Genomic DNA, 24,742 nt, shown 5'->3' with positions numbered 1-24,742 from the left:
CCCTTCTTTCTTTTGGTCTGCCTTAAAATCAAAGAGTCGAGAAAAAAAAACCCTTCACTCCACAAGTGAGCAATTTTTTGGGCACTTAAACATTCTTCACATTCTACAAATGGCCCTTGAAGCCTCTATGTCCCCATTAGATGTGGGAATCTAATTACAAATATCTGATTTGAAGGGGGAATTAGTTAACCTTTGCTCAAATGCCACTGCATAACCATCTGTGAATGGCAAGAAGGAGGACCGGGCCCAAGGCATTTCCACAGCGACACGCAGAGTGACGGACGGACAGCTGGCCTACCTCAAAGGAACAAAACGTGCGCAAGGGATGAGGGACAGGGGACCAGTTTTCTCTCAGGCTCAAGAGAGATTTGCTTTCCTATTTGAATGTAAAGTACCTGGGATTTTTAAATCAAAGTAATGATTGAGTGGCGCCTGTGTGGATTTAATTTTTAAACTCATTTGGCTGCACGGCAATTCCAATATGTGATTATGCATTAATATGCAACACAGCTACATGGATTTTCGTGTTGCAAAACTCACCATACACTACTTCTCAGGTTTGTGGCCTGAAGAGTTGCGTCATGTCTGTTTTGTTTTGCAAAACACCCAGAGCTAAAGCAGTTGCTCTCTTTTGACTGTAGAGGTTGCTCAGCCTGCGTTCTTTGCACATCGATCCACAGATAAATGAAGAAAAGTACTTTGCTAAATGTCAGTACACGTGAAATCGATATGTACTTGTTCCGCTGTGTAATCTGGCCTCTTTCTCCCTGATGTCCAGTTACACAGAGCCATGTCGGACCACTAATGTAATGGAAAAAGGCCCGCTGATTCAAATATGATGTGATATTTTGTAGATGGAAAATACATTGTTCTGCTTACACGCAGGGGACACAAAAGATGATGGGTTAACACTGTTCTTTATGGCTGCAATATGTCATTGTGTTATATTTCTGTCAGGTGCATGTCATTTCAAGGTTTCTGTGTCCCTGCAGCAGGGCTGCATTTGATCTTTAATTTAGTCGTCATCAATCCTGCCTTGTTCTGTCACTGCTGCACTTCCTCCCTCCCTTCTTCTCTTGGTCCTGTGGTTAGAAAATTGATGAGAAAAACCTTGTCATTGGCCTTCTGGTTGTTAGCATGCTAGTACATCCACGTCATCCTTAGGCTGCATGATTGTTATTATTTTTTAAAGATCTTGCGGTTGTGGTTTGAGTCATGATTTTGGTGGGAATGGTAATTTTTGCATTTCATTTTTTCTGGAAAAAAAGATGAAATTAAAAATGAGGATGATGAGATTTTTGTTGGGGTCTGTAGCAAACAAGCATATTTCCTTACTTGCGGCATGGTGGTACAGTGGTTAGCATTGTCACCTCACAGCAAAAGGGTTCCCAGCTGGAATCTAGGGTGGGGAGCTCAAACCCAGGGTGGGGGGGCCACCCTGTGCAGAGTCTGCACGTTCTCCCTGTGTCAGCGTGGGTTTTCTCACGTGTTCCTGGGTACTCTGGCTTCCTCCCACAGTCCAAAGACATGTAGGTTAGGTTAATTGGTGACTCTAAATTACCTTTAGGTGTAAATGTGAGCATGAGTGGTTGTCTGTCTCTATGTGCTAGCCCTGCGTTAGCAACTTTTCCAGGGTATACCCTGCATCTTGCCTAATGTCAGCTGAGTTAGGCTCCAGACCCCCAACAAGATGAGCAGCTCCAGAAAATGAATAATTTAATGTTCCCTTACATGTGGAATAGGATTTGTAGGTCAGGGCAACACAGTGCTTCATTTATACCAGTCACATTTTACCTTTACAAAAAATTGCAGCTTCTGCGATTTGGATATTGCACTTGGCCAAATTGTGATTTCAGTTTATATAATTTGATGACTTGTACATCCCTCTACCTTCTCTCTTCACCTGTCTTTCCCTCTCTCGCTCACACTCCCTTTCCTGCTTTCTATATTTATTTTATTCTGCCTTCACACTATCTTTATTTTTTGCCGCTCACCTCCACTCTCCCTCTCTCAGGTTGCAGGATGAGTCGTGACAGCTCACCAGTGTTGAGTGGAGCAGGGGCCAACAGCCCCCAAAGCAGGGACTAAGATTATATAATGCTGCTGCATGCATACACACAGGGACATACAGTGTATGCTCTATTAGTGCTGAGTGCTGGCCTTAGTATCCATTTGTACGCAGGATGTCTAAAACGATATCATTTTTTTAATAATAAATCCGAGAGACAGATGGAGAGATGTTATTTTTCTGTATTTGCACATAATGAATAACAGGTGCTTCAGCGCGATGGAGCTGTTTTCTTGCTTAACCTTTAAAACCCCTTAAATTGAACATTTTGAACAACTGTTAACCCCGCCCCTTCACACATTCAGTGTACCCACACCCCCCAAGAGAAATGCATTTCTGTCTTCATTTCCCCGCAAGCAGATTCCTCAGCATTCAGCTTCACTCCACCCTATTCGAGAGTGGCTGTTGTGGCTGAAGGTGCAGGCTTACAGAGGCTGTGAGGTGGTTTGACTTTTTGGCAGGAGTTGAGAGGCCTCTGACGTGTGTGTTGGGCAGGATGTGTGTAAGAAGCAGTGCTGGATCCTGTTTTTCAGACCGCAGCAACTGGAGCTCAGCCACAGCTATGGCCTTTAATGCAAAACACACACACACACAGACACAACCTTAGTGTGCTAACCCCGAGCTCGGCTCATAACTTCCTTGCCAACACCACTCGCACACAAATGTGCAAATTGATATGCGCACACAAAGTCGCTCACACACGTGCATACAAACACAGACTGTTGAATAGACAGACATGCACTCTGGGTAACACTGAATATGATGAAATGTAGATTTGCTGCGATTTATCTTGTTATCCTTATAATGGAGTAGATATAAAAGACAGTACGGGGCCAGAAGCCGCCGGAATATGAACAGAGGAATACGTTACACTGCAGTAAGGCCAATGACATCCTGTATAACTAGTTTCTTGAAACAAACATGCCTTGAGAGGCCCCCTGCATGCTTTCACAATTACACACGCACAAGCTATATGTCACACGCACATACACACAGAGAAAAATAAGATGGCATTTGTTGTGCGGTTTGAAATTTCATGGTTCACTGGCGTGCACACAGACACTAGAGACAGACAGAGGGTGTGCTTAGAGTAGCACAAACAAAAAACAAACTGACAGGGCAACAGCAGCCTGTGCGTTGTCATGACGCAGGAGTGCTATGATAGAGACAAACACACATTACTTCAGAAAATAAAAGAAAAATAGGGAAGAAGATGGAATTAAGGAAAGGAAATGAGGGGAATTACTTCTGTCAGCGCTTTGTCCATTTTACTTTATACAGTAGAGGCTTTCCATGTGAGTATGGGAACTCCTGTGTATATGCAAATTGTACATGTGCAGACGTGTTCCTCTCTGAATGAAGTGGAGCAGCATGTGGTAAGAGGATCAATAGGTTTAGCTGACTGGATACTGAAGGAGCAGGCACACCTCTTACGCAGGGTCAGGACATCCCACTGACTGGAGCAAGGAAGGGAGGAGGAGGAGGGAGGGAGACGAGCGAGACGGAGAAAAGGGGAGATACCGAAGAGGCACTTCACTGTTTTTTTTTTGTTTTTTTTCTCTCCCCATTTCCTCACTTCCTTTCCTGGGAGGTTGTGAAAGGGCAGAACAGAGAGGGAGACACAGAGTAAGAGAGACAAAGGACGCAAAGCTGAGAGGATGAAAGCGAATGTGAGTGTGTGAGTGACTCTGTGTGTAACATGCTCTGTCATGCTGGTGTGACTACCGCTGCCTCTCCAACTGGCGTCGCTGGCTGTCAGGAAAAGCAATGTTTTCCGGAGGAATGAGTCCCTGAACCGGTTCACCATGTGGATGTGGGACAGTAATTTCCAAGCCTTTGCCGGAAGAATCCCACGGAAAAAAGAGCAGCGGCCGGAGAGCTTAGCTGGTCCTGCTGGGTGGCCACTGCACTGCTGAGACTCTCTCGCTGAAAGACAGAGTTCACACTGGGCTTAAGTCTGCCCCTGGTTTCTGCTCCTTTTTTTATTGTCACATTTATTGGGATTTTTTATTTCTCATCTGGAACTCAATAGATTTTATGGTGCTATGTAGTTTGACTCTTTGTAAGCCGGCACGTTTTGCAGTGATGCACTAGGACCAGACCAGTGAAGCTGAAAGTTCTGGAGGGGCTCTTTACTGGGAGACTGGTCTGAATGGGCACATCACAGCAGTGGATTGCAGTATGAGACACTACATATTGTGCTGGGGCCTGCAGATGCTGTGGGGCAGTGTCTGTAGATAGCTAGATAGATAGAGGGGCTCAAAGGGTGAAAGGTTAAGAGGTAGGGGACCAATCCTGACAGAGCCTCGGTATGAAGCCTGGACAATGTCCAGGTGTTCCCACTGACAGATCCATGATGCACCTCAGCCATTTTCCTTTCAGAAGGCACTCATGGATATGGTGAGTAATGGAGGTGATGATGGCTTAAAGATAAAGTTGTTTACTTTTTGTCTGTGTGTGTTTTTTCTTGTCTTTTCATGGGTGTACTGCTGTCGCTTCACTGTGCACGTAGAGGAGTACTTGAGTTCATTTAAAGTACATAAAATGTGAATTGGCGTGCAGATCCATTTGTGGGTGTGTGTGTTGTTTTTGTGGTATGGTTAGAGCTCCCTTAAGGCTAGCCTAGCCTAGCCCAGCCCAAGTGTAATTTTTTTCCCAGCTCAGCTCAGATGTATTCAGGGAAATTTATTGTTAAAGGGGCCAGACGTTTCCTGTCATTTTCTCCCACACTAAATGCCCAAGTTGATCAAGTGGAGGGCTGCGGTAGTCAGAAATAGCAAGCACACGGAGGTATTGTAACGGTGAGATGGAGACTGCTTTCCAAGAGTAAAACTAGATGGGAAAAACAGCTTGAAAAAGTGCCGTATTGTTGGGTTTCTCTGCTGTCTTGTTTTGATTAGTCATACTTAGGCGGCATATCTTGTGGGAATAGTTGTCTCACAGCTAGGTTATAAACTAGGAGGGACACAGAGGAGTCGGTGATGTCATCATAGTGGGCTGTGGGGATATGAACAACGCTTGTGTTTCCAAAATGTTTTTCCAGTGGTTTGAGCTCTTCAGTCTAATCACGCACACGATATTAAACTCACTGAACAAATGGCATTAAGGGCAGTTGTATGGCTGTCAATCAAAACCTGTTGTGTAACTGTTTCTCTTTGGCAGTATTCTTCTCTGTGGTGTGACAGTACACATGCACACACATGCAACACTTGCCACACTTTACCACAGTCTCAACCACATTTATTGTATACTGTTCAGTCACAAACAGCCCTGGGCCTCTGGGTATTCCCTATGCTTTGTTTTAAGGCTAAGCACTGACATGCACACCATATTCACTCTCTGCCTTGTTGTTTCTGTCTCTTTACACTGGTGGATGATGCGTGCAAAGGCAGGAGGATGTGGAAAGATGTGCTCAAGATCGGATGTCAATGCAATCCACAGTATGTGGCACAGATTGTACTCATCAATAGCGTCCATTAATGCGTCTGCTCATGTTGCACAGGGTGAGATGTGCATGACAATGCAGTTTAATGGGTTTTAGTGTTGAATTCAACATCAGACAATACATGGCGTAGATTCTTGACTTGAATAAATAGAGGGCCATTTACTGACCTTTTCAGCAGAGACAGTGAAAGAGAGTTGTGGGGAAGTAAATGGACCACAGGAGAATAGATTCAGACAAACAGATGAACTCTCTGCAGACGTCAAGGCACCCACGAAAACACACAAAAGAGTGTCCTCCCAGCACATATAGAGACAAAAGGGGGCTGGCCTTGCCATCAGGAAGCAATGTCAAATATTCCTTGGTAATCTATGAACATATTGTAAACAGACACAACATCCTTGTTCCTTTCTTTTGTCCTCACACAAACACACACTGTTAGGGATTACCATACACACACAGTCAGGCTGTCTCAAATACTTCCTTTAGTACACTTACATGTACTACACTGCTGACACTATGTACCTACTTGCATAGTGGGCATATTTTGACAAGGTGTTGTATCAAACCAAACATGGATGTTGCACACTCAACGTTAAAGACAGTCACAAGATCTGGCAGCTTTTCTTCTTCTGCTTGGCAAATTGCAACCCGACAGATCATTATCGCCAACATTTTCATGGACAATTACCACTCGCCAGAATATATGCTTGCTATATCTGCTTGTTTGCTCACTTGGCTTCTTCTGTATTTATTTATTATTTGTATTCCATATTGATGTGGATGTCCACGGCTGAAAGTGGCTGGCTCTACCAGCTAGTTAGTATTAGCTGCCATATTTTGTGAATATTTACAACATGTTGAGCATCCGATGACAAGTCGAATACCATAATGTTCTGCAGTGAAGACGACAATTCAACATGCATTAACACCAGACATAACTTGTGCCCATAGGCTGTATAGCTTATGCCACAACAACGGATGAGCGAGAACACCACTAACTATATCTGTGCCTGTGTCTGTTTGGCCAACTAAATTGTCTGTATCCATATCTGTACTAGGAATGGGCGAAGTTTAAGACAGAAATGCATAGAGTTTAAATCAAAAGTGGGTGGGACCTAACCAGAAGTTGTTATTGTTAGCCTGATAGTGGTATGGGTTGGTCAGAAGTTGCTATATTTATTATTCATTAGAAAACTATCAGAACAACCTCAGAATTGAGCTTCAGATCATTTTTGATGGCAGCACAGTGGTACAGTGGTTAGCATTGTTGCCTTACAGCAAGAGGGTTCCTCAAACCCAGGGTGGGGGTTTCGAACCCCTGGGGTGGGGGAGCCCTTCTGTACAGAGTTTGCATGTTCTCCCTGTGTCAGTTGACTCAGCCCTTGTAACGACACATGTAACTTCAGTGCCTGCCAATAAAATGTGCTGCTGTTAGCTAGCTAGCTAGCAAGCTAACATTACCATTGGTGTTATTGTTTGTGGTACTAAATTATTACAGCATTAACTCAATAACAAACTGATGACTTATACCCGAAAACACTGTAGTGATAGTGATGAATACAGATGTATGTTTGTATAATGCTTAGGTGTTTACAGTGGTAGTCGGCCGACATGTTATCTGAGGCCGCTCTGTATGCAACATGGGGACCATTGAGGATCAAGTGTTCAATGTTTCACACTAAACCTTTTGACCGTTATGAGTGCAACATCTCGGTACTCATAGTGCACTGCATTTTGCCATACTCACAGTAGACAGACATACAATCAAAGTGATAAGTACAAGTATAGAAGTATCTGATATGAGACAGGTTTAGATGAGTGAGCTTGTATTTGGTAGGTCGCTGTTTTATTCAATAGACGTCACCCTCAACGCAGTGAAATACAGTTTACAGTAAAGTACTTGCCCTCACTTAAGCCCTAAATAATTAAAGATACATTATAGTAAATGGTATCTCAAAGGGCCGTAGGAGCAGTAAAGAGAAAAATACAGTAACCATGTTAATCATAACACTTACTGGCTTTGATAAAGTTGTCCCTTGTTGCTGTAATTGCTTTATTAATTCGAGGCAAATCTGACTAAGATGTAATTCACACTCTACTGGGATGTTTTGTGTTGCTGAGTTGGATGGATGTGGCAAATCGAGTGACAGTGTTGCGACAACAATTCAGGGCTGTCATGGTTGTCAGAGTCGAGCATTAGTCTCAGAAAATGGGAGATGGACCTGTCAGACTCCATTTAAACCTCAGGCAGGGATTTCTTTTTCTAATTCTCTACACAGTCAAGCTATGTGCCATCATAGTGTATGAGAGTGTGTACGAGTCCAGAGGAGCACTCAGGATGATCTGTATTATTCATTGTACCTTGATAATGGACCAGTCCCTTTCTTTCCGTCGGACCTGTGGTGTACAAGCAGAGCAGCACTGAGAGAACAGAGCGTACAAAGATTACACAAAAAACACTGACCACTGACGCCACAATGAGGACATTTTCCCACCAGTCAATGAACTTGTGACAACATCTGTGTTACGATTACACCGGACGTTTTGCAAGCTTTTTGTCCATGACTCTATCTGTATCTGTAGAGTACTTACTTTGATCTATAATGTCAGATCTTTAGATCTTTCTCTTAACCAACACAGGATTAGTTGGTGTGGCTATGGCAACTTACTGAAGCTGTTTTTTTATTTATTATTTTGGGCTGTGGCTCAGGCTTTGTTGCTGGCTCCCTCCTCCTCTTCATCTCCCTCTCCTCTCACGGGATGTGCTGTCCACCCAAGGATGACAGCGTCTTCCTTTGTCATCCTCATGGCTTCCTCAACATCCAGGTTGTGGTCATCTCCGGTACTGCGCGTCCATGAATGTGCCTTGTGCCAGGCGACAGTCTCCAGGGCTGAAAAATGAAGCCAACATGAAAATGCCAAAAACTGCAGTTCTTTAAACGGCCACTTGAGGCTGGCTCCAGAAGCCAGTCAATCCCAACAGACACAAAAATGCCAAACTTAACAACAGATATAAGCATATTTTCAGCCTGGTACAAGAAACATTCACAGTTCATATCAACTGTATGGGGATAAATTTTTATATAACTAACCCATTTACATTTTGTTAAGGCCTAAAATCATGCAAAATTAGGGCGGGCTGCTTTGAGTAATGGGCTGTCTGCTGATAGTGTTGTTAGCTTCTCAGTCAGATCCACCTCTTGCCAAAATATCATCACTCCTGGCTCCAAAAAAACAAGATGGTGAGGGCTGAAATGCCAAACTTGAGGCTTCAAAACAAAAGTACACAAACCAATGGGTGGCGTCACGGCAGATATGTCCATTTTTTTACAGTCTTTGCCTTGCACAATAGGTGTCAGCTTCCTTCTGGCAGAGCTCTGTTGCAACTCTGCTGCTGCTGCTGCTGCTGCTGTATGGAGCAGTGGGCAAGTGACACAATGCCCAAACACCATGTACTATCAGTAAGACCAACTACCTCGGCAAGTCTAAACTCAATCAGGACACTGAGTCACCCAAAAAAAAGAAAAACTAATTAAGTCTTAAATGTGCATTCACACGTACACTCACCCTGACATGAACACATAACACATATATATTTGGGCACATGCATCTCACTCACAGAGTGTATTGAGGCCATGCAGCAACATTATTGGCAAATGCTCTTTTGCTCTTCCTCTCTCCAGCTGCATTATATGGTTATTGTTACAGTCAGCATCTTTTATCAATCACTATGCTTCCAGTCTGCATGCATAACTATTAATGCACGGAGACTCACAGTGGTGATGTAATAATCGGCACGCTGTTTTCATTCTACTTTTTCAAATGTTGCCTTCAGCGGTACAGTAAATAAACCAAGATGTATGATTGTCTAAACTGAATTCAATACTAACCAGAAAGGAAATGAAAAGTGTGTGTAGTAATCCAATTAAATGAATCCAGTGCCTTAGAGACCAGGGGGAGAGGATAGGCGAGGCTATATTTAGAAAATGGGGATTGGAAATGCATCGATGCATCGCTTCCCTCTCCCTCTCCCCTGCTCCTTCATATTGGAGGGTGTGTAATCATAGGATAATAGATTGTTTTAATATGTAATTTTGGTGTGATTTGGCAGCTTTTTCAAAAAATAAGGAGCTAAAGGACATCAAGTGTCATGCTCGTAACCCCCTCCTCTTCCTCTCTCTTGGTGGCCCCAAGGGTGGCTCCCTCAGACGTAGCACATTTTGTCGAAACGATAACAAGACACAAGGCATTGTTATCTCATTTCTGTGAGGCTCTCTCCCACTGCACATTGTCATTGATTGTAGCGCTGCTGGGTCAATCTCAGCGAAACTTTAGATTACTTTCTATCACTCCAAGTTACTTTGTTGGGACTGAGGCAGGTTGGCTTTCTGGAGACAGCAGAGACCTGCTGTCAGTTTTGAGCCGACAGAGTCATCACTCACTGTTGTCCCAGAGGACCACCAGTACTGTGTGTGTGCGCGTGTGTGTGAATGTGTGTGTCACACCTACAGCATCAATCTCTGCCAGCCTACTGTGCAGGGTTATGCTGATGTACTCAGCCTTATTTGGGGTGCTCTCCACTCACTCCCCCTGAAAGGACCACACAGTCTAACGCTCCTCTCTTCTTCACACTTTTCCTTCCACCGCATCCTCCCTGAGAAACCACCTGTTATGTGTGAAAAAAATACTGAGCGGGGGTAAAAAGCATTCTGAGGACACAGCATGCTCTTGTTTCACCTCCTCAAGTGCCAGCATCACCGCATCAGTTTCAATGCACCTTGATACCAGACTGATCCATGAAGAGAAGTTCATATTTTCGCTAAAATTAAAGATAAAGTTGATTAAAAAACATGTTGCATTGCTTTGCATGGATGACATCCTTGCATATGTTTTGACTGGCACATGCAGTACACACTGTAGCTACACATACAGAGGTATATTTGGCTGCTGGTTGGGCATTGTGAGAAGTATTCTCCATTATTGTTTACATCTTTATAGCAAATGTTTTATTCAGTAAAGCAGTGTGAAATTGATTTGTTTTGGCCGGTCTGAGGCAAAGCTGAAAGCCATAAACACATTATTGGGATATTATCACGTTATTAGTTGATACAGCGAGCGTGCTGGCAAATAATTACCTTTTAACACATCCAACAAATTCACAACAACATTAGCATTCATTTGGAGCCGTGTTTCCGGCCAGCAAGAACATGTACAGTACAAGTCCAATATTAACTCTCCTCTGGGGTTTTGCTTTTTTTTTCTATCTCCACCAACTCTTTAAAGAAATATTTTTCCACTCAGCTTCCCCACTAAGTGCACCAGCTTTTTGCCAGTACTGTACTTTAGGTTTATCATACCTTTTTCATTAATAGCTGCCTACAGTGGCTGGAAATAAAGTTCATAACTAAAAGTCACAATAGCCAAAATCATAAAGATGCAAGCCATAAAGCCAATATGAATTTAAAGTAAAGAGAAAGCACCTGCAGATGACACTTGGCGATATAAAAGCTGCAGCTTTAAAAAGCAAAATAATCATAATTTATCCTAGGTTGTTAGTTTTATCTTTAGATGAATCAGTTTGAACTTTGGATGCAAAACTTGAATGCCACGTCTTTAACTCACACAGCTGTGTACAGTGTGACAGCCCAGTCTGACCGCATGATCTGTGACTAATTTAATATTACGCTGTAGGATATCAGATCCTGTGACACTCGCCTCTTGAAAAAGGGATGACTTATCGCTGTCTTTTCACTGGTTTCAGTTTCACTTAATATTGAAGTCAGGTCTGGAATGTGTGAGTAAGAGCTGTGATAGTGAGAATTAACTTGGATGTGTTGTTACTCCAGCTTTCCCACGAGGCAGTGCGGTGTTAAATTGATTATGAAGTTACATGAAGCATGACAGACATGTTCTTGCTGATATGTTTGAGGCTCTCACTTTAATCTGCTGAGAGGGGAGCACGCACCGCTGTTGCTCACAAAGGCTCCAGTGTTTCACCTTCTCTCTGTTAGAGAAATTTCAATTAGCCCCTCTTTTGAATTGCTTAACGATTAGTTGATTATTTCACACCTATTTTGCAGGACATCTTGCTGCTACTGTGTGTTTATCTGAGCACACACACTGAGTCAGTCAGTGCTGGCAATGTTAAGACTCTTCGTGCCCGCACTGTTCTCTTCACCCCATATCTCTTTCACACATTGCTGCTCCTGGTTTTCTTATTGTGTTATTCTGCCACTTGTTTACAGTTTATCCTTTTGTCCACCCTTACTTACTTCTGTGTCTTCTACAGGAACCCCTCATGTGTTTTTGAACACATCAGCGCGCACACACACACACACACACACACACACACACACACACACACACACACACCATTCAAAACACCAAACATACCCCTCAGGTTAGATTAGATGCAGTGCAGAATGAGCAATATCTAGAGACCGTGTTGTCATTACTCATTACAGCGTCTCAACGCCAGAAACACAATTTCATATTGGCAGACAGCAACAGGCTAACACAGTTTAGATCTATTGGCATCATTAAAATAATTTACCATTTCTGATTTCTCGCTCAGAAAAATAAAATGAGTCAGCCTTAGTGCATGTTTGCCTATTCATGTGGATGGGCTGTAGGGCTGCAGCTGTCAATGCTTTTAGTAATCATGTATTCTTCAAAGTCAGTGGTCAGCAACTTTTACTATCAAAAGAACCATATTTGGCCAAAGAATGGAAAAAATCTGTCTGGAATGTAACGCCTATTTGAGCCTCAAACAAATCTGTCTGCACACTATTAAATTCTGTTTTCCTTTTTTGGATTTGGAATCGCCCAGCTAGGAGGACTCAAGACGCGTCATCGCCATTGAGGTTTGGCAGAATTAAGAGGAAAAGGCGCCAGGTCGTCAACATATGATACCCATTTTTGTTGATAAAATGTTAAATCATTATTTTAATCGGTGTATAGGCTACATATTTTTACAATAGTCAAATGTAAAATTATTTTAGGCCCAGAAAAACGATGTATGAAAGTTAAAATGTTCAAAAAATAACACTGTCGAGGGGATAAAAACCACATTTGTCTCCAGAGCTCCCTGTTTTTAATTAATCAAGTAATCAAATAAGAAATACTTTTGCTTTATTAAAGAGCAATAGTAAATACAATATAATATACTTAGAAAATTAGACAGGTCTCATAAATGAACAACTAATTGGTTTCCTTTTTAGAAAAATGAACATTTTTATTGCTTAAATTTGACAATAATTAGGCTCCATCTGCTACTTTTACCATCAGGTGTGTGTTTGTTCTTGCCTGGAGCTCCCTACTCATCCACTGACGTGGGTTGCCAGGCTTTTTACGTCATATGGCAGACTTTTGCTGGCAAATGAGCGGGGAGCTCCACTGGCAGTTTGAAGGGAGGCTGCTAGTGGAGCCGGTACTTCCCACATTGCAACGACACAGAGCTGGTTGAAAATTGTCATAATCAGCCATAATTAACTTAACGTTACATTCTTTACGAGTCTTTCCACTTCGATGACTGAATTCTTCCTATTGAGATACTGAAGCATTGACGTTGTGCTGAGGTATGCTACTGTGGTTTTTCAATATACACTGTAAGGATTTTTTGGTTTGTTTCAGCTTGAGATGATCCCAAACTTTGGACACGTCCTGTCGTCTTCTCTTTACCCCCTTTTCTCTCTCTATTTTTCAACCTGCGCCATCAAATCACAGTTTTTATTTTGGAGTGTAGTGTTCATGTCACCTGAACCTCAGTTACTCGAGTCTTGATGGATTTCTTTTAGCATTATCAAATGATATAATAACTAATGTACTAGTGATAATAGTGTGTCTCGTTTATGCATTTGCATTGATGTTTTAGCTTGTAATGAACAGAAATCACTGACTGTCTTTAATCGGGATGATCTACTGTAGTTTGGTACTAGTTTGCTGTCAACTATAACATCACAAACCTTTATCAAATGTAGTGATTAATAAATACAGAGCAGTAATAAGACAGAGAGGAACAAAGCACTCCTTATAGTCTTGCCATTGGCTCCAACAGTTGTGGCTTTATGACTCCATAGTTGTATAACTTGCTCACTAGAGTACATATTAAACGCATACAAGAGCAGTAGCGCTGGAAGGCCCGGAGGCAGCTTTGACATCACATTCATTTTAAACATCCATTTCATTTCAATTTTATTCGTCGCAGCCTGTGCTGTGTCTCACCGCTGTCCACACAGCAGCTGCTAGATGGGGCATTCAATCTTGTGTTCATCTCTGGGACAGGGGCAAAAGGATGGACAGATCAATAAGAATACAGCGTGGCAGCCAGACACATTGGAGGCAGGGGATGGCTGCAGGTGCTCATATGAGCTCAGCATAAATCAAAAGTAGAAATGTTACAAGCTAAAGCCAGTGCTAAGGGAGCTGGGACCGCCCCAGACTGTGAGGGCCGATGTTAATCAAATGTAAAATGAAAAGTAGGAAAATCACAGCTTCTTTTTTGCTTGAGGTCTGTGAAGTCAGTCTGGCTGTTTTGAGCGACTGTAGCACTGTAGTCACATGAAGATTGCATCTTATAACCATTTTTCATTCATTTATTTTCAGTAACCGCTTATCCTGTTGGGGGTCGCGGGGGGCTGGAGCCTATCCCAGCTGACATTGGGTGAGAGGCAGGGTACACCCTGGACAGGTCGCCAGACTATCACAGGGCTGACACATAGAGACAGACAACCATTCATGCTCACATTCACACCTACGGCCAATTTAGAGTCACCAATTAAGCTAACCTTGTGGGTGGAAGCTGGAGTACACAGAGAAAACCCCCGCTGACATGAGAGGACATGCAAACTCTGCACAGAAGGGCTTCTAGGGTTCTAACTCCCCATCCCGGGTTTGAACTAGGGATCCTCTTGCTGTCTGCTAATGCTAATTAGCTTATCTCCTGCTAATGCTGCCAAGGCTAACTACTACACAACCTTGCCGTCTGGTTTTTGACTGCTGGCTGGATGCAAAATGAAATCTGAAGATGTCCTCTTGGACTCACAATTACAACGAAATTGACAGATTCATTCTTAATTAAAATAACTGTAAGTCACAACCCTAACGACAAACACTCCAAGGGCATAGGTTTGCATATGGACAGTAGAGACATGTCCCTTTTTTGGGAGGACGAAATTATCTTTACCGATATTTAAGCAAACTCATTTGCATTATCCTCATTCTAGGGACAGTGCATTTTACTTTACACCAGCATGATCAGGTATTATTCCTGATTGATTATTTTCACTATAAATTGGTTCATAAACTCAACCAGAACCCCCGCCAAACATTTGACCCCACCAGCGTTGAAATGAAACCTACGCCCTTGTAATGCTCTGTCAAGGTCCTTTCAACTATGCAGTATAAAATTACTGACACAAACAGGGACCAAATTTTCTTCCTATTCTTCCTGACATTCAAATGTCATTGCTAAATCGGTGACAAAATACAAAGAACGTAGGAAATATCATCACTCAGTCCTTGGTGAGCTGGGGTGCCACCGTGCAGCTGTGTACGTCATTATTTGACCCAAACAAAACCTGCGGCTAGCCAACAGATGTTATCATGCCCCGGTCCTTTCCTGCAGGAACAAAGCAGCTCTCTGAGAGCGGCTGCTTATATACTCCCACCACCGCTAAAAAACAAACAGTTGTAATGAAACAAGAAGACGTGGAGAGTGGAGTTTCAAAGAAAACAGGTTTGAGGCCTAGCCCTGGGGGTTTTCTTTAAGACACACTAAGATTGAAGGGGCTATGCGTCACTGCTCACTCTGTGTGTGTGTGTGTGTGTGTGTGTGTGTGTGTGTGTGTGTGTGTGTGTGTGTGTGGAAGCAGCAGGAGGTCATCTGGCTTTGATTTCTTGGCTGCGGCTTTTGTGAAAGGCCACAACTTAACGAGTAACCCCTTTGAGATTGTGATTTCCAAAAGGTGTGTTGACTTATCCGAGAAAATTACGCTCATTCTCAGAAGGTCTCAGACTCTGTCAGCTGTTTTTAGTTCAGCCACCTCCCTTGTGGTCTGGGTTAAGGATATAACACAGGGTACATCTCAAACGTTATGAGATTACCTCTCATTAGCAGCATAGCATGATGATGACGATATTCATCTCAGGGGGGAATTGCTCGTGATGATGATGGTGATTAGAATTGCCACGATGACGTATATGAGGAGGTATACAAACAGATTAGGAAGGCTTAGGCTGGGAGAGGGAGTCCCCTCACACACACACACACATACGTGTGCAAATACCTGGCAGGATTTAGAAATATTACGTCTTATACAGTATTATAATTCCAGCTAATGCTTACCAGGAAACACGAGGGTAAAGGAAGGTGAATGACTTGTCTTTATTTGTAATGTTTTATTTAGGCAAAGACAAAGCTGTAGAATACAAAACTTTTGTAGCTTAAACATTTCACTTTTCATTGATAATTTCTTTGTTTCTGCTTTTCTCATTTGTCCAGTCTTATTGTTGCATTGTGTCAGACATCCTTTACATCCAAGCTTTTTTATAACCACTGTTTAGTCTGCGTATTTCACTTTCCTCTGTATTTTTGCTTGCACTGATATATCATGAATGTAATTGTACAGCGCTTCCTTAGAGGAAATACACTCCCACTTGCACAACCGTTAACTGTTACACTTCTCATCCATCCGGTATGACAGACTCTCACATTGCAGGGTGTAGAATAACACTCTCTCAGCAGGAAAGGAATGAGCGCGGACAATGGCGGAATATTTGTGACAGCACTGAATATCTACACTTAATTTCCACTTTCCACAAACCACTTAATGTGATACACACAGCCAACACCGGCCGGCCCCCTATTGCTGACTGTTACGCTGGGATTTTGTTCTTACCAGCAGCACAATCAAGCTGCAAAGATCCTTTTTCATGTTCTCTCAAATGTGACTTTATTGGGTTGAGATTAGGGGACTCGGTGGGTTGATCTGCAGGGTGCTGAAGTAAACTAAAGTTAACCTAATTTTCCTGTAACATCTTGACAGTATAAACATATGGAGTGTAAAGGGCCCCTATGCATTTACATCAGCACCACCACCAATTAGTAATTTAACACCTGCAAGAAGAGATGCATGCTGTTGGCGCTAATTTCAGACCCTGGCACGCATGCATCATGATCTTGATGCACTGAACCAGGGCTGCATGATATGAGGAAAATATGCAATAATGTTGAATATTGCAATAAGAATATGACTTGAAATAAATAAACAGATGTTTAAGTATAGTTGTTGACTCAGATATGCACAGTACCTGTGGTTGTGCCTCGTCGCCTCTCCCGTATGCAAAATATTGCCAGACGACATGCTTTTTTTTAGGCACCAGTTCCTCTCTGGCATTTAAACTTTTGTCAGCACTCATGTTTTCACATTTTTCTCCTGTGGTACAGCATCACTGGTCTGACAGCGCTGACACTCCAATCCAACGATTGGTTGTTGATCAGCGTTGGGTTGATGGGCATCTGTTGCCCTAGTTTTTGCATTGTGACCTGCACTGTTGGCACTAGTTAGCCCTTGTCGGCCTGTGTCGCCTGTGGGTTTTTGTTTTGGTCGATTCAACTTGTTGAACCAGCGTTGGAGCCAGTGGAATCCTTTGGTGAGAGAGAGCACTCTGATGGGCAGCTCAGCTCAGTGAACAAGGGGAAAATATGAGGTGAGAAACAGCTCAAGTCGAAGCAGGTACAATGTTTTTAGCCATTAAGCTAAACAAAAACTTTTCATAACTGCGTGATTGTTCTCTAGTGCTTGGTAAATATCCTTTGGTCTTTCAACATTGGGTTGAACTGGCTCACTAGCATCTTGAATCCATCCCTTCGGTCTTGTGGTTTCCGTTGGGTATGGTGTGGCATGAAGAGTTATGTATGTTCACACAAGCGCAGAACATACATGCTAGTTGGCTGCTGTGGTTTTTGCGATGTGTTCAAGTGCAACTTTTTGGCAAGACACATGCGACGTGAGGCATTGCATCAATTGGCCTTGGTTGCCACTAATACTCTGATGTCAGTTTGGTGTGTCTGGGCCTTGATAAACCTCACACACTTATGTGCAGACTCTGCCCTTGTCAGATGATGCGTAACAGCAAAGGCTCTGTCAGATTGGCCAGAGAGTTAACTGCACATATCTGACCTAATAACACCTACTAACAGTATTGCAATCATGTTCAATGTGTTTACCTACAAGTTGACATTGCAATTATAAAAAAAACCGATATATTGTGCAGCTCTACACTGAAGTAGGAAAAGTTGCTCTGCATCGCTCTTCTCCACAGTTCCACTTTAGTTATTTGCATTCATTATTTGCATATTTGTGGTTCACCTATCAGCCTGAATGTGCCATTTCTCCTGAGACCTTTTAGCAACATAGGTTTTTCCTTTATCCGTGTTTGTTTTTTCCAGGATATTTTGCTCTCCGTGGCAAAATCAAAACACTAGTGCAGCAATTCCAGGAGTGCAAGAAGACGCAGACGAGAAATCTATGACATGCTGCTGTTTTATTACTCTCAACAGTACAGTAGACACAGCTGAGGTGTCAGATGTGTTATTTTTTAATTCAAAATGGAAGTCATAATAGTTGGCGCTTGGATTTGCAGTTTGTTTTCAGCCTGCAAATGTTTACATATCAGGCTAAAATTCCTATCAGCTCTTTTTTGCAATCTTCTTGCACCTGGGGGTGAAAGTTGTTTGTGTATTTAATAAGCTGCATATGAGAGTGCAGTATCATTAAGACAGCCCCCTGTGACGCCAGTGTTCCCTGTCTGTGTTATGAGGAACATCTTAACCTGGATTACCTGAACTGCAGGCGAGGACACCTTTGGCTCTCACTGGCAGGGTATCCCTTCCTCCCACACACACACACACATACACACACACATTGTACCAACGTGGACACACACTCAGTGAACTTGTCTGTAAGCATGTGGCCTTGGCTCTCACACACTCTCACCACTGTGGTGATGTCATCAGGGTTTTAATGAGGGATTACTCTGACATCACTGGGACTACTGCCAAGTTAAACCTATTAGCTTCACCATGTGCTTGCGGTGCACTACTGCAAGAACTGTGTGTGTCCATGTGGGATATGCAAGAGTCTATTGAGGGGAATTGTGCAGTCCATTGGTGTCTGCATCCCGTTATCATCCATCCATTCATCTCTCCATTAATGTGTCCATCAAGAAGCTGGCTTGGTTTGCCGGCCAAGACGGTGTCTGATGGCCGTTACTGAGTGCTCACTGTGTGGTGTTCAGTTAAGAGCAGACCTTCAAAGAGCTTAGCAGGACTGGTCTGAAGCCCTGATAATGAGAGGCGGTAGTCATGATATTATTACTCAACGTGTACAGCAAGTACACACGCAAACTTGTGTGCTCTTCACAGACACACAATCACACACAGGCACAAGAGGGGATATCAAAATAGATATTTCATGTGGAGGGTTTGTTGTGCTCTCCTGTGCCCAACTTGGCAAAACAAAATCCATTTACTAATTTGCTTTTGAGATTAATGGCCAATACTGTGACCACAGTTGCTTTTGTTGGTGTTTGAGCATTTGGTGTGTGTGAGTGTTTGTTCTGGTGACTTTGTATGTGTGCTGCGGTTGACTGTTTTAAACAATATGTGAGATATCAACCCCCGCTTACACATGATAACAGGTACATGACTGGAAGCAGCACTTATACAACACTGCTTTTAATTGTGGGTGTATTGTTTTTAAATTGGTTTAAGAATTATTAGTTTTTTAAGGTATACTTTGGTTTATTAAAGCTACAGTTAGTGATTTTCATATTTGCTGAAACTGTCAAAAAATTGTCTCCCTCCTCTTATTGCCTCTAATGCCAGAGGGCGGTGCTTGGTTTTCAGTGTTTTCAGACACACTAAAATATGTTTCTAAAAACATTTGGGCATTGCCATAACAGAAACTTGATTCATATGTGATCAGTGCTGCCTCATTTGACATTTTGACTGCAGTAATGAATGATGATTGACATGATTGACAGCTGCAGCCCTGATTGGTTGTTTTCATTCACATGCAATAAGGCCATTACAGTCAGACAACTCACATTTTAAATGTTTATTTCAGCAGCAGAATATAGTTAGAATTTGGTGTCTAGACTCTGACCTCATTGCTTCCCGCAGATATGTTATTCCCCCCTTAGTCGGAGCCTGCAGGTGGATGCTGGGGTGGAGGTGGGGCTGAAAGAGCGAGTAGCAGTACTGTTGCAGGGCAGCAGCAGCATAGACAATGCAAAGGGAGAGCTGGGAAGATTTTGCAGCTAAAAAACACCACCAAATTGGGAGGATGTGTTTTGTAGATGACATATGGAGAGCTCAAGTTGACTGCCTGAACTAGCTTGCAGGTGTTGCTCCATTATATGCAACGAGGAGGTAAATAAATATGAATATTTTATTCTTTACAGATCATCAGTCTCATGTACTGCTGTGTGGATGTAGTGACAGTTTCAGGAAATATGCCAGAATTTTTTTTTTCTTACCAACTTTTTTCCAATTTTACCAACTATAATTTTAATACATTTCTTTTATTGGAAATGAACAAAAGTATTTAATAGTACTGAAATAATTAGTTAAAAAAATCAATTAGTTGATGGATAAAAAATGAATCATAAAGATGCAACAGCAAACACGCTGTAAAGATGTGCTGCTTCACTTTGCTTCTTATGTTTGTAAGTGACAAACATTTTAGCATGTTATGGTGGGGTAGGATGCACTGCGAGATGGATCGGTGGTTTGGCGCAGTGCCCACATCACTGCAGACGCTGTGCCAGACTGTCATGGTGAAGAGGGAGCTGAGCCAGAAGGCAAAGCTGGTATGTGGTTACGGAAGTGAAAATGAGTTTCCTCCATGGGGTGGCTGGGCTCAGCCTTAGAGATAGGGTAAGGAGCTCTTACATTCTGGAGGGAGCTCAGAGTAGAGCCGCTGCTCCTTGGCGTCGAAAGGGGTCAGTTGAGGCGGTTAAGGCATCTGATCAGGATGCCTCTTGGGCGCCTCCTGTTGGAGGTGTTCCGGGCACGTCCCACTGGTAGGAGGCCCCGGGGCAGACCCAGAATAGGCTGGAGGGAATATATATCTCATCTGGCCTGGGAACGCCTTGGGGTCCCCCAGGAGGAGCTGGAAAGCATTGCTGGAGAGAGGGACATCTGAGGTGTTTTGCTTGGCCTGCTGCCCCCGCGACCCAACCTCAGATAAGGGGATGAAAATAGATGGATGGATGGTATTGGAGGGCATAACAAGAAATTTGAGGATGTAACCTTTTGTTTAGGGAAAACGAGATTGGAATTTTTCAAGTTTTAAAAGCATTAGATTTTTAAAATTTCCTATGAGGTCTGGTGAACAGCAAATTAAATCCATCAGAGTGGTGACTCCTACAGACAAGTGCAGACTCCTAGTGCCTGTTCCTGAGACACAAACCTTCAAGTCTGCATGGAGTCTGCATTTTTGCACATCAGCATGTTTTGACTAGAACAGTAATTAACATATAACTCAATGAGAATAATTGATGGATCAATCCATAATGAAAAAAATGTTCAATTTTGCCTCTTTGCACTTTTCGGCTGGTTTGTCAGTTTTCTGATGTGGATGTGAGTCAAAGAACTGTGCTGACACAAGTGTTTCTTTGCCTCTGAGCCACATTTCTTCATGCTGGTCTCAGTACATGATTCTCACATTCATACTGTCCAGCATCACTTCAGTCTTAACATGTCACGACACACTCATGTTTGTCAGTGTACGCACGCAGATGCACACACACACTTGCAAAGCACAAGTAGGAGCTTTTGTTGGTCTTATCTTCAGCGGTCACGCTTCTCCAGACTTTTTTTTTCCTTTGATTATTTTGTGGCGGGGGCTGCTTTCTATTCTCCTTTGTGCTCTTGTGAGTCTGTGAGACAAACAGTAGTTCAGCCAGCTTAAATCCTCTCTCCAGTCTGTGAGTCAGCTGGATGTATAAATAGAGCACAGGTAAGGCATGCATGGCTGCTGTGAGTGGTTAATTTCTTGGCATGAACTGCAGTCACATCCCATTATGAAGTGTTTGGGTTGGTCATATTGAGGGTATGTTAACATGTGCATCTTTAAACCTCAAATAAAACAATCAGTGCTGATAGCCTCACTCCATCTCTTCATCCTTGACCCTCTGCGAAGCCCACTGTCATCCTCATTTTCTCATTACACAATCTGCCGCTGGATCCTTAGCAACTGAAGGCTGATTGGTTGTCAGGACCTACCTGTCCCTTTTGAATTCTGCCGGGTCACCATGGCAACCACATTATAAACACGAATCTAACGGGGGACTGTGAAGGCAGGCAGGAAGTGCTTGTCTAGCTGAGGCGAAGGAATGGCTCCTTGACACACATAATAACAGCTGTTTTGAAACAGCATTTCATTTACACACATACAGCGCTGCATGCATCTCTATTGTTGTCTCTTAATCACATTACCTTTGTTAATTTACATACTTGAAAACAAATATCCAATCATTGTAATCATATTCTTCGGCAGTGGAGGTGCAGTTGCCATGGCACTAGGCTGCAACAGCAGCTTTAAGCCACAGTTATACCTTATTTCTCTGCATGCTGTATCACACTGTTGCCCTTTGCTTTCATATACACAATGAACAAAAATTTAAATGCAACACTTTTGTTTTTGCTCCCATTTTTCATAGGTTTACATTAAAGACTCAATAAATATATTTCTCTCAAATTTTGCTCATGAAGCTGTTTGTGAGCACTCCTCCTTTTCCAAGATAATCCATCCACCTGACAGGTAGCATATCAAGATACTGATTAAACAGCATCATTGCTACACCATGGGATAGTCACAATAAAAGGCTGCCCTAAAATGTGCGTTTTGAATACACAACACAACTCCACAGATGTCCCAAGGTTGAGACAGCGTGCCATTGACATGCTGACTGCAGGAATGTCCATCAGAGCTGTTTCCTGTGAACTGAATTTTCATTCACTTCCAGAAGACATCTCCAGTGTCATTTCCATGAATTTGGCAGTACATCCGGTCAGCCTCACAACCACACATCTTATGTTGATGAACTGCTGTCAGGTCAAGACCCTGGTGAGGGCGATGAGCATGCAGATGAGTGTCCCTGAGATGGTGTCTGCAGAAATTTCCTGGTTGTGCAAATCCATTATTGCAGACAGTCTTGCAGGTGTTATAGATTTGAGAGAAATATATCTCTTGAGTGCATACAAAAGTCTTCGATCTTTACCTTAAACCTGTAAAAAATGGGAACAAAAACTAAAGTGTTGTGTTTTTGTGCAGCGTACAATTCATTTAGCTCACACGAAGCTGCTGTCTTGATGTGCGGATCAACTGTTAACCTAAAAGCTTTGTACAAAGCAAATCCCTCCCCTTCGTGCCGCTTTGTGTGTTTGTCTCCGGACAAAGCTTTTAAACTGAGGGCCAACTGAATAAACTGCTGCCATTGTCCTTCCTGTATCTCTTAATTCCTCACAGCCCATCTTGAGATTTGTCTCCAGAGAGAAGGAGTGTGAAAACAGTCACTGCTGTTGTTGCGTGGATGTCATCCACTTTTGTAAGATTATCTCATTCAGTGGATCAGTGTCTTCTTTCAAACTTCTGCCCCTCTGTCATTACAGCACACACACCTTATGTGTGAGGTCAGAGGCAAAGACTAGTCTCTGATACGCTTCGGAGGCAAAGCTCAAATGACAATACTGCAGTTAATAAGGTTACACATTGAACATCAATAGGTTTGGTACTGATCAAAATGTGTCTGTTGCACCAAGTATTAAAAAAACTATCAACTGATTGTTATCAAAACGTTGTTGTCTAAATGCGGAACTTTTTTCAAAATGAAAATGAGAAACAATTCTGTTTTCAGTTGATCGTTTTCGTGTAAACATGGCCCAAGACTTAACCGATTTCTCTTGATAACTTAGCTGTTTCACGCCACATATGTGACACAGGGGTTTTCTATCAGGAAGTTACTCTGAACAAACATTGTGATTCGGCCTATTATTGCGGTGCTACCATGACAGAGTGGATGTAACTAATGGAGGAACCAATGAATTTTATAATGACTGATAAAGACAGTGTATTTAATATGGATTGGTCACATTATGAATAGCCATTACAAACTGAGATCAGATCTAAAATTGAAATTTCAGGGAAAAATTTGGAGAAAAACATGGTCTTAATATCAGAATTGTAAAGTTACAGTATCAGTGCCAACACCCAGGAATTCTATCAGCACTAATATTGGAAAATTCCTAACCCCACTACAGACTAACGACTCTTTTGTTTCAGTGTTTTACCTTCACTTGCCCTTGTCTCTCACCAGTCATCTTTCACTGACTTATCTTGCCGTTCAGCTGGTTCTCTCTTTTGTCTTTACTTCTAGTTATCTAACACTCCAGTCTCCAACCTCCATCCTCCATCCTCCCTATACCTCTATCCCAGTCCCAATCTGTCAGGCTACATCCATCTTAAGCCCCTAACAGGGTGGCTGACCCTGCCAGTCATGAGAGAAGAGCGCTTCACAAAGCCCTCCCCGTCTCTCTGGCGCCCAGCCAGTCAATTATCTGTTTATGCACTTTTGTACTTAATCTGTGGAGTCTGCATGCCTGCCTGCTCATTCCTATCACTGATTACTCTATTCAGCATTTTTTGCTCGTGTTACCTCTCATGCACAGTTTATTTTTATGCATCAGTAAAAGAGATTGATTAATTGTTATATAACTCTGTTGAAAATGTTGGATTTTCATTTATACAGCTTTTTTTCTCAACTTGGTTTTCTTTAGAATATGATTTGCAATATATCATTGAAAATAAGAATACACAGTTGAACTGTATTACTCACACCTTGAATTTGAAAAGGTGTTGCTGCTTGTATGTACACGTTTGAGCATTCAGATACAGTGGTTCTGGTTTCATGGCTTTGAGCCTCAGGGACACTGAATGACGACAGTAGCTCCGTCACCTGGCGCTCTGTCACAGCTCATCGCTGCCGCTGACAGTGTGTGGCCGACTCAGACAGCTAGGCAAACATATGCTTGTGTTAAAGGTTGTGTGCATGTCAGAGTGAAGCCTTGTGGTATTGATCTGCGTGTGCATTTCATCTGGCTGTACATGTTGTGGTGTGTGCTTGTAATGCCTGCACTCAGTCAGCACTTGTGTGTGTGTCTC

The 24,742-nt window shown here is 42.6% G+C and overlaps 1 protein-coding gene across 5 annotated transcripts in view; it reads left to right on the top strand.

Annotated features, from left to right (window-relative positions):
* The window catches only part of pde4d (phosphodiesterase 4D, cAMP-specific), a 255,572-nt gene that overhangs the window by 172,261 nt on the left and 58,569 nt on the right, over nucleotides 1–24,742 (top strand). The window contains exon 1 of one of the 5 annotated variants that reach the window (XM_050050739.1): nucleotides 3,635–4,468. The exons of the other annotated variants lie outside the window; for them this stretch is intronic. Coding sequence (XP_049906696.1) covers nucleotides 4,380–4,468 — 89 coding nt within the window. The 5' untranslated portion in view covers nucleotides 3,635–4,379. Of the gene's footprint in view, nucleotides 1–3,634; nucleotides 4,469–24,742 lie in introns of those variants that run through there. 5 annotated transcript variants of the gene reach the window in all.

The sequence above is a fragment of the Epinephelus moara genome, chromosome 8 (genome assembly GCF_006386435.1).
Source record: "Epinephelus moara isolate mb chromosome 8, YSFRI_EMoa_1.0, whole genome shotgun sequence".
NCBI classification, from domain to species: Eukaryota; Metazoa; Chordata; class Actinopteri; order Perciformes; family Serranidae; genus Epinephelus; species Epinephelus moara.
This window is presented reverse-complemented; position numbering and strand designations above follow the sequence as displayed.